Here is a 10,920-nt window from a genome sequence, read left to right on the forward strand (position 1 = left end):
AGGGTCGAGATCTTTCATAACAAGCAGTGGGGGACAGTGTGCGATGACAACTGGGACCTACTGGATGCCAAGGTCGTGTGCAGGCAGCTGGACTGCGGGCGAGCACTGTCGGCCCCTGGGCGTGCTCAGTTCGGGCATGGGAACGGCATCATCTGGATGGACGAGACAAACTGCACAGGGATGGAGATCGCGCTGTCCACCTGCAAGGCCCGGCCATGGGCCATCAATAATTGCTACCACATGGAAGACGCTGGCGTGGTTTGCTCAGGTGACCAATCGCTCCATGCAAGGTGGTGGGAGGGTGTCATGGTGGCAGATCTGCACCCCGCAGGTAAGATTGGGGGTCAGCATCAGCAGCCAGTGGGGTTATCCCAAACCCTTCCTGCAGCTGATGGTCCCATCAAGGGGCTACTCTTTCCACCCCATTGGAGGTGGTGGGAGGCATTAACCGCTATTTCCCACCCCTCGGGGAACCCTCCAGCTCCAACAAGGACTGACTCGTTGCAGGGAAGCCCATGGAAAGCAATTCGCCCAGCAAACAATTCTTGCAGGGAATGGGGCTAGGGTCCACGAGGATGCAGGAGCAGCCCAGATCACCCTTTGCAGGGTGCTCCTGGGGGGAAATTTTGGGTGGATACGGGGAGCCCTCCTGTTCTCCCCACCTTTGGACTTTTTGAGAGCTTGAGGAGGGGTCAGGCACTTAATTATAGAATCACAGAATCATTGAGGTTGGAAAAGACCTCTAAGATCATCAACCCAACACCACAAAGCCCACTAAGCCATGTCCCAAATTGCAATGTGATGAGCATGGAAGGAAACAGGATGCCATCTGAAGGCATTAATTAATCTCTCGGCTGTTTGCAGATTCGATCATCCCTGAGCCGGCTTATCTCCGGCTGGCAAACGGCTCACACCGCTGCGCCGGTAGGGTCGAGGTGCTTCACCAGGATGAGTGGGGAACCGTCTGCGGCCATGGTTGGGATAAGCAGAACGCAGAGGTCGTGTGCCGGCAGCTGGGCTGCGGGACGGTGCTGCAGGCATTGGAGGGGGCAAACTTCGGCACCGGACCCCTGCGTGTCTGGCTGGAAAACGTGACGTGCGAGGGGACAGAGCCGACTCTTACAAAATGCCAGCTGAGCCCGTGGGGAGAGAGCAGCTGCAGCCAGGGAAAGCGTGCCAACGTGGTGTGCTCAGGTGAGTCTCACTTGGCTGCAGTGAATCAGGATGCACCAGTAACTTCCCCCACTCCAGTTGGGAGCAAGATGTCAGCTTCACCTACTTGCTGCTGGGCCCAGTACCCCAAAGCACTTTGAAAAGTGTCTCCATGGGGTAAAGATGAGATGCTGTGGGTTCAGAAGTGATGCGATCATGCAACGCTGGCTACATGCCACAAAGTGGGGTCCTTCCGCTTCCCACAGAGGAGCTGGATGTTCTGAGCATCTTCCCTGCCTGTTTGCAGGCTCAAATGTTTCCAGCTTTGCCCCAGTTCGGCTTGTGGATGGTCCAGGTCGCTGTGCCGGGAGAGTTGAGGTGTTTCACAATGAGAAATGGGGGACGGTGTGTGATGACAGCTGGGACTTCGCAGATGCCAAAGTGGTGTGCCGGCAGCTGGATTGCGGGGCTGTGATATTGGCTCCGCGGCGGTCTTACTTTGGGCATGGCCAGGGACCCGTCTGGATGGACGAAGTGGGCTGCACAGGGACGGAGGCAGCCCTCTCTGAATGCAGAACCAAGGGCTGGGGCATCCATGGATGTCGGCATAGACAAGATGCCAGCGTGGTGTGCTCAGGTAACCACCATCCACTGCAGCCCCGGGAGAAAACCTTACCATAGTCCTCCTGCCCTGAGGTTTGGCTCTGCTTTCCCCTAAGGGTGCAACATATGCAGCCTGGAGACCCTTTGCTTTGAAATCAGCCCTTTGTGGTCTATTCTGGTGGAAGAGGGCAACACTTGTTATGCAGACATTGAAGTCCAAGAAAAACGAATGTCCTGCCAATTTGCACTGCTATCACTAAAAACATGGCCTCCAGCATACTTCTGACTGTTATTTATCACAAATCCTGGCAGATAGCATGATCCAGAGACCGTTCCCATCAGGCAAATTACAACGTGGTCCCCTACTTCATCACAGCAGGGCAGATTGCAGTGCAAATGGGTCTTCTCTCATTATGGTCAGGGAGGACTCTCCGACACCTTTGGTTGATCCATGGTAGATGTTCCCTGTGATGCTTAGAGCTGTGGGAACCCAGCAGAGCCTATCTCCCATCCCCCTCTCTCTTTTCCAGCTCTGATTTTCTGCCAGGGGAACCGTACAGCTCATTTTAGCAGCTGTTAAGTGGCCGCTGGGGCCACTGGGTTGCAACCAAGTTGCTTAATATCAGGATGGACTTCACTTAATATCCGAGTGTCGTTGACTGAGACAGCCAGCGTTCAATTCAGTCATCAAATCACAGAATTATTTTGGTTGGAAAAGACCTTTAAGATTATCAAGTCCAACCATGGAACCAGCCCTAAGCCCGCCACTAGACCATGTCCCCAAGCATGACATTGACTTGTCTTTTAAACCCCTCCAGGGATGATGACTCCACCACCTCCCTGGGCAGCCACTTCCAGTGCTTGACAACCCATTCAGTAAAGTAATTCCTCCCAATATCCAACCTAAAGCTCCCCTGGTGCAACTTGATGCCATTTCCCCTTGTCCTATCACTAGCTACAAGGGAGAAGAGAGTTGCCCCAGCATGGAAAGGTAACATCTCACCCTAGATACAGGAAAACCTGTGTCCTTCAGTAGCTGGAGGGCAGGTGTAGTATCCCAGAAGTCCAAAATAGCACAAGGAGTCCTATGTCTTGGTGACTGGATCCTGCCCTATCTGTCTGCTTTAGGAGGGCAAACTAAAGAAGGTCCATGGACTACAGTCTGGTCTAGCTCATGTTAATCAAGCCTTGGGCGCCACTTGGACCAGTTCACATCACACCTCAAAGATCTGCCATCTGTCATCGCAAGAGTATCCTTGACCCCCAAGGCTGTTCAGCATCTGGTGCAAACCCATTGCTGGCAACCAGAGGTTTCATGGGGCAGAAAGTATCTCCTTAATGTGTCTACACTCTCTGATGTTGTAGGATCGGGCATCGCTGACCTTGCAAACCTCCGCCTAGTGAATGGCTCAGACCTGTGCTCCGGGAGAGTTGAAGTGTTTCATGATCAGCGCTGGGGGGGCGTTTGCACCGACAGCTGGGACCTGGCCGAAGCCCATGTGGTGTGTCAGCAGCTGGGCTGCGGGGCAGCGCACTCAGCCACGGGGTCTACCCAGTTTGGGACAGGTGATGGCCTGATCTGGGTGGATGCCACAGAGTGCATCGGGACGGAGCAGGCCCTCTTCGAATGCAAGGTCAAGTTGTGGGGTGCCAAGAGCTGCAAGTCGAGGGGGCACGCAGGCGTCATATGCTCTGCGGCCACAGGTCAGTGGCGGTGAGTCAGGGATCAGTCCTCCCCTGGCCATGCAGTTTGACCAAATTTGCCCATTCATCACCTTTTTCTCCTGTGTCAACCAGCCCTTGCTCCTGTGATCCCACCAGGGAGCACAAGGTGTTTTCCATTTCTTCATCTACCAGTCCTGGGCTTCCCTCAGGCAAAGTGCTTGGAAATCCCAAGTACTAGGATTCCTAGAATTCCCAAGCCCATAAAATGTAGGTTTTCCATCCCCACACCAAGGTTGCAGCTATCCCTGTGGGTTTGGGTTTTTTTTGATCCATGCTACCACACACGTCCTCAGGGAGCCCCTTCTCTGCCCCAAGCTATTCTTTGCTCAGGTGCATGATGCACTTGGTGCCTCCTTGCCTGCTTGTCTCCATGAGACTACTCACAGCATGGGAACTCCTCAGTAACTTGGCCAACTCCACAATCTACTGGGCACAGTCCTAGCAGGCTTGTCCCAAAAGGTCTTCATGCGTTCACACCCAGGGTGCAGTAGCAGCAGAAATTCTCCCTGCTGGTGGAGAACCTTGCAAGATCTCTTGCAAGGGGAGATCCACCACATTGCCAGCCACTGGGCAGGCATTTCTGACCAGGATTTATTGTCCTTCGGTTATGCTTTTATAGACTTAGAGCCAAGGAGCTCAGAAGTCCTGCGGCTGGTGAACGGTCCGCACCGCTGCGCTGGGAGAGTGGAGGTCTTTCACAACCAGCACTGGGGGACCATCTGCGACGATGGCTGGGACTTGAAAGACGCGGCCGTGGTGTGCCGGCAGCTGGGCTGTGGGACGGCCATGTCAGCCCCAGGTTTATCTGGTTTTGGGCAAGGATCTGGCCCCATCTGGCTGGATAGGGTGAGTTGTCTTGGGACAGAAGCCACCATCGCTGAATGCCCGGGCAGGCCTTGGGGACACCACTCATGTAACCATGTGGAAGATGCCAGCGTAGTGTGCTCAGGTAACCCTCACTATGTGCTTTCTTTGTAAGACAGACCGAGTCTTGTCCTTATGCAGGCTGGGAACAGTTTGGGAACAAGCCAGACAACAAATTGCCCATATTGGTAGAAAATGTGTTAAAATAACAGTGTTTAGAGACATGTGATAATACTATATACTGGGGAAAAAAAGCAGCATGGTTTAAGACATACCTCAGCATCTGGTACCATTGAAGGTGTCTGAGAAGTTTTCATGGGGTGAAGCACCTCCACCCTTTGTGAGCAGTAGGTGTAGGGTGCATGGGTGCTGCTTGAGTGGCTTCACCACTTCTGAGGTGGCTGCTACCAATCTTGCCTTGGCCTTAGAAGGTCAACCTCCATGGTCAGGTCAACGTGGCAGTCAGGAGTCAGGACAAGGACAACCAGAAAAGGACATGTTGCCATTTACTCTAGGGCAAGAAGTGAGTAGTGCCAGGAGAACTGAGGGGATGCAGTTTCCAAGCAAGGGAGAAGGAAAGCATGGAGAAGCACTGGGAAGGACGCTTGTGCATCCCTTCTTCCCAGCAGTGTCCCTCAGGTGGAGATATGTTCATTTTCTCCTGTCCCAACCTCTGAACCAGGTGCAACCACCCTCAGGGTGCAATTGGTGGAAGGGATCTTCTGCAGCTTCTTCCACCCTGCAAAATCCCCACCCTGTGCTCAGTTTGCTGCAAGTTCCTGATAAAGGAAGGGCAAGAGACGCACAAACTCGCTGCAGCAACACAATCCAGAACTGCCGTGGGGATGCCCTGACTTTTCCAACCCAGCAGGTGTTCAGATGCACAAGCCTATCCCTAATAATGCCTGTTTTTGGGGTGTTTTTCAGGCTCAGGGATTGCCAGCACCCCTAGGCTTCGCCTGGTGGGTGGTGCAAGTGAGTGCGCCGGGAGAGTGGAGGTGCTTTATAACAACGAGTGGGGGACGGTCTGCGACGACAGCTGGGACCTGAGGGATGCAGCGGTGGTCTGCCAGGAACTGGGCTGTGGGGTGGCCCTCTCGGCCCAGAACTCAGCTCGATTTGGGTGGGGAGCCGGCCCCATCTGGCTGGACGATGTGAGGTGCACAGGGCAGGAAACCAGCTTCTTTGAGTGTCAATCAGAGATGTGGGGCATCCACAACTGCCACCATGGGGAAGATGCCGGCGTGGTGTGTGCAGGTAAGAGCTGGGACGGGGCAGGTGGCTGGCTCCCTTTGGAGGAGATGCTGCCCACAGGGCTGGTGTAGGATCGTCTTGCATCTCTCACTCATGTGCATCTCCAGGACATTCACCTCAAGGCCAAGTGCAAGGTCCTGCACCTGGGTTGGGGCAATTCCCACTGTCAACACAGGCTGAGATTGAGACCAGCTCCGCGGAGAAGGGCTTGGGGATACTGCTGGGTGACAAATTGGACATGAGCCTGCAATGTGCGCTTGCAGCCCAGAAAGCCAACCCAATCCTGGGCCTGCAGGTCGAGGGAGGGGATTCTCCCCCTCTACTCTGCTGTGACCTCAACTTGGATACTCTAACCAGCTTTGGGGTCCTCAGCACAAGAAAGACATGGAGCTGTTGGAGTGGGTCTAGAGGAGGTCATGGGAATGGACAGGGATTGTGCACCTCTCCTGTGAGGACAGAGAGTTGTGATTGTTCAGCCTGGAGAAGAGAAGGCTCCAGGGAGACCTTATAGTGGCCTTCCAGTTCCTGAAGGGGCTACAGGAAAGCTGGGGAGGGACTTTTTACCAGGGCATGGAGTGATAGGACACAGGCTAATGATTTTAAACTGGATGAGGGTAGATTTAGGCTAGACATTAGGAAGAAATTCTTCATTATGAGGGTGGTGAGGCCCTGGCCCAGGTTGTCCAGAGAAGTTGTCGGTGCCCCCTTCCTGGCAGTGTCCAAGGCCAGGTTGAACAGGGCTTTGAGCAGCCTGGGCTGGTGGGAGGTGTCCCTGTCCATGGCAGGGTTTGGACTGGGGGAGCTTTAAGGTCCCTTCCAACCCAAACTGTGCTGTGAGATGATATTGGAAGTGTTTGAAGTCTAGTTGGCCAGGGCTTTTAGAAACTTGATCTAGTTGAAGATGCTCTTGGCCATAGAAGGAGAGTTCAAAGAATCGCAGAATCATTAAGATTGGAAGAGACCTCTAAGATCATCAGGTCCAACCGTCAACCTAATACCACTATGCCCACTAAACCATGTCCTAAAGTGCCATATCCATGCACTTCTTGAACACCTTCAGGGATGGTGACTCCATCCGTTGGATGAGATGGGCTTTAAAGATCCCTTCCAACCCAATCCCTGCAGCCAGGCATCACACCCAAGGTTTTGTCCCCTGGGGACAAACCAGCGCCCTATCACATCAATGCCTTTTCTACTCAATGCCTTGCCCCTCTTCTCCCTGGAGGCAAGCAGGATGATGCAGGTGGGAGGTGGTCCAGGGATACAGGCAGGGAGTGGTCCAGAGATGTGTGGGATGCCCTGCAACCATGCACTCACCTATTTCCTCCACCACAAAATGCAGGCAACTCCAGCTCAGCCGACCTGCGGCTGGTGGACGGCCCACACCGTTGTGCCGGAAGGGTGGAGGTACTCCACATTGGGCAGTGGGGGACAGTCTGCGACGACGGCTGGGACCTGAGCGATGCGGCTGTGGTCTGCAGGCAGCTGGGCTGCGGCACAGCAAAGGCAGCCCATGGCCATGCTCACTTCGGGCAGGGGAAGGGGCGCATCTGGCTGGATGACGTTGGCTGCACAGGGAGTGAGAATGCCCTCACCCAGTGCCGAGCCCAACCCTGGGGGCAGAGTAACTGCAACCACAGAGAAGATGCTGGTGTGGTGTGCTCAGGTACGTCCTGCTCCTGTGACACAAGGTCTCTGGGGCGGGGGGGTGTCTATCTCGCTGCCTCCGGGGTGATGCTGGTCAAGCCCTTCCTGGGATGGAGGCTCCTTTTGGGCATTGCCACCAGCACCGTGTGTGTCCCCAGCACATCATGACATTACTATGGTGCTTCCAGACTCTGGCGCAACAAATACATCGACTGTCCGGCTGGTGGATGGCCCACACCGCTGCTCCGGGAGGGTGGAGGTGCTCCACAACCAGCAATGGGGGACAGTCTGCGATGACGGCTGGGGCCTGACTGATGCGGCGGTGGTCTGCCGGCAGCTGGGCTGTGGGGAGGCTGTGGCAGCCCCAGCAGGGGCTTCCTTCGGGAAGGGGCTGGATCCCATCTGGCTGGACAGAGTGGCCTGCACCGGCGGGGAAAGCACCCTCCAGGAGTGTTGGGCCAGGCCCTGGGGATACAACGGCTGCAGCCACGAAGAGGATGCCAGTGTGGTCTGCTCAGGTAATGCTCATTCCTGCAGGGGTCCTAAAAAGCACAGTTTGGAGATGCCCTCCCCCACCCAAAAAAAAGCCTTTTCCTCTCCAACATGACCGCAGAACCATCAGCTGCGGGAAGATTTACAGGGCAGAGGGGCTCAACCCCTGTGCAGGCGGTGTTGGTCCCCACCTCCACACCCCGTGGAGCTGCCCCAATCTAACTGCCCTTGGGACAGCAAGGAAGGAGTTTGGGGAAAAAAGGACATTGACACCACGTTGGGATGCAGGGCTGCACTGAGTCTCTGCTGGGTCCCAGCAAGGCTCCAAGAATGGGGGTTTGTTCCTCCCCTTCCCCATCAGGAGAGTTTTGGAGGCCAAACATAGGTGCTTGGTGGTGCTTCTGAAGCCCCAAGTGTTTTGCAGGCAGGGCTCAGGCCAGGATCTTTCCTCCCATCCCACTATGACTGGGAACCTGCCCTGGGTTTCCAGAAAGCCACCACGGACACGCAGTCCCCTTGTCCCCAATGCTGCATTGCCTGTTTCTCTGCCCGCAGGCCTGGACAGGGCGGGGGCAGAGGAGGTCCGGTTGGCAGATGGACCCAACCGCTGCGGCGGGAGGGTGGAGGTGCTGCATGCCGAGCAGTGGGGGACAGTCTGCGATGATGGCTGGGACCTGAGCGATGCAGCAGTGGTCTGCAGGCAGCTGGGCTGTGGCATGGCAGAGGCGGCCCACGGCCGGGCTCGCTTCGGGGAGGGGACGGGGAGCATCTGGCTGGATGATGTGGACTGCACTGGCGCCGAGGATGCTCTCTCCCAGTGCCAAGCCCGTCCCTGGGGACAGGGTAACTGCAACCACGGAGAAGACGCTGGCGTGGTGTGCTCAGGTAGGTCCCAGTTTTCTGGGAAAGGAGTGGCTGGCAAATGGTCTCAGTCTCCTTTTGGCCAGGCTTGTCCCCAACCAGCAACAGGTTCCCACCCCAATTCATAACCAACGTCTCCTTGAAACCTTCATTGCCCAACCCTTGTGGCACTATGCAAGCCAAGCCCTGCCTCCAGGACATCAAACGACCTCAAATCCTGGTCCACACACTTGAATGGAGAAGGCACCACCATTTTAGAGTACAAAGGTGCAGCTGAAGTCCATCCCTATGGTCACACTCCGCTGGAAAAGTTGGGGGGTTTGCATCCCTTGCTGAGGGGGACCATAACAACTCCATATTTGCACTCTAGATCAGGGATGATTTTTGACGAGACGATGGGTGCCCTGTTCTCCTTTCCTAACCCTCTTTCTCCTGGCAGATGCCAACATGACAGCCCAGGGACAGGTCCGCTTGGCTGGCGGTCCACACCGCTGTGCTGGGAGGGTGGAGGTGCTTCACGAAGAGCAGTGGGGAACCATCTGCGATGACAGCTGGGATCTGAACGAAGCCAAGGTGCTCTGCCAGCAGCTGGGTTGCGGGACAGCTGTGTCGGCCCCGGGCCACGCTTACTTTGGGCAAGGGTTGGATCCCATCTGGTTGGACGATGTGGAGTGCACCGGCACGGAGACCACCTTCTCCCAGTGCAGCCTGAGCAGCTGGGGAGTCCACAACTGCAACCACGAGGAAGACGCAGGAATTGTGTGCTCAGGTGGTCCCTGAGGGCAACGTTAAAATTAGTTTGGAGAAAAGGAGACTGGGGGGAGCTGGAGGTGGGCAGGGAAGCTGCTGGGGCTCCTCTTCTTGGCATGAGCAATTAGGGTTGAAAAGATGGAGGAGACTAGTTTTGGGTCCTTCACTACAAGAAAGACATTGAGGGGCTGGAGTGTGTCCAGAGAAGGGCAAGGGAGCTGTTGAAGGGTCTGGAGAACAAGAATGAAGAGGAGTGGCTGAGGGAGCTGGTGTTGTTTAGTCTGGAGGAGATTGAGGGGAGACCTTATCACCCTCTACAACTCCCTGAAAGGAGGCTGTAGCGAGGTGGGTGTTGGTCTCTTCTCCCCAGTAACAAGCAATAGGACAAAAGGTAATGGCCTTAGGTTGTGCAAGGGGAGGGTTATGTTGGATTTTGGGAGGAATTCCTTTACTGAAAGAGTGGTCGAACACTGGCAGGGGCTGCTCAGGGAAGTGGTGGAGTCCCCATCCCTGGAGGTGTTCAAGAAGAGTGTGGATGCAGCACTTCAGGACATGGTTTAGTGGGCATGGTGGGGTTGGGTTGACAGTTGGACTTGATCTTAGAGGTCTCTTCCAACCTTAATGATTCTGTAAAATACTCCCAAAAAAGGTTTTATCTGGGACTGGGGGGGTGGTGGGACATAAGCAATGGGAATGACCTTGCAAGGAGGGGAACAGGTGGAGGTGGCACAGAATCATACAGAATCATTAAGGTTGGAAGAGACCTCTAAGATCATCGAGTCCAACCGTCCGTCCTTGCACGCATGTGTGCCCTGCACGCCCCAGAGGGGCCATCTGACTCCCTTCACTCCTTCTCGCAGGCCCAAACCCCTTGCAGGTGCGGCTGAAGAACAGCCCCGGTCCCTGCTCAGGGCAGGTGGAGGTGCTCTACAATGCGACCTGGCATGGGGTGTGCAGCGCTGGATGGAGCTTGCTGGAAGCTGAGGTGGTCTGCAGGCAACTGGGCTGCGGGCCAGCCCAGTCGGTGCCTGTTGCAGCCCAGCCCAGCCCCAGGAACGGCCAGGCCTTGCTGGAGGGGCTGAGCTGCCAGGGCACTGAGTCGCTGCTCCTGGAGTGCCAGCGGAGAGAGACGGGGCCAGGGCCGTGCAGGCAGGGATTGGCAGCTGGTGTGGTGTGCACAATGCCAAAGGGTGAGTGCTGGGATTTCCCATTGTGGTCCCAAGGTGAGAAGAAAGCAAAAGGTGGCACGTGTTCATCTGGGGAAGCTTTTGAGGGCCTTTCCAGGGGGATGCGCCTCATTTTGCATCACACTTGGGAGCATCAGAGATGCTTTCCTGACCCTAAATCCCTGTCATTTCTTCTTGAAGCCCACATTTCCCTATCCTTGCCCCCACACACTCTGGGGTCCCTCCAGGACCAGCCCTTGTTTCTCAGATAGGGTGAGGCAGAGCTGAGACAGCTTTGAAGGATGGAGGAAGGTCAGAAATAGGTCCGAAATCCACTGTGGGACAATGCACCAGAGAGCTGGTGGAGGTTTTAAGAGCAGCAGGAAAGCGGCCGGGTGCTCTGACA

The 10,920-nt window shown here is 55.6% G+C and overlaps 1 protein-coding gene across 1 annotated transcript in view; it reads left to right on the forward strand.

Moving 5' to 3' along the window:
• LOC104543616 (deleted in malignant brain tumors 1 protein-like) overlaps positions 1–9,378 on the forward strand; it is a gene marked incomplete at its 5' end in the record, with an annotated part of 24,374 nt that extends 14,996 nt beyond the window's left edge. The window contains 6 exons of the mRNA XM_010188271.1: positions 4,121–4,429; positions 5,272–5,607; positions 6,941–7,279; positions 7,434–7,763; positions 8,293–8,622; positions 9,038–9,378. Coding sequence (XP_010186573.1) covers positions 4,121–4,429; positions 5,272–5,607; positions 6,941–7,279; positions 7,434–7,763; positions 8,293–8,622; positions 9,038–9,378 — 1,985 coding nt within the window. The remainder of the gene's footprint in view (positions 1–4,120; positions 4,430–5,271; positions 5,608–6,940; positions 7,280–7,433; positions 7,764–8,292; positions 8,623–9,037) is intronic.
• Between the last annotated feature and the right edge of the window lie 1,542 nt (positions 9,379–10,920).

This window comes from Mesitornis unicolor, unplaced genomic scaffold, assembly GCF_000695765.1.
Source record: "Mesitornis unicolor isolate BGI_N332 unplaced genomic scaffold, ASM69576v1 scaffold11347, whole genome shotgun sequence".
Lineage (NCBI taxonomy): Eukaryota > Metazoa > Chordata > Aves > Mesitornithiformes > Mesitornithidae > Mesitornis > Mesitornis unicolor.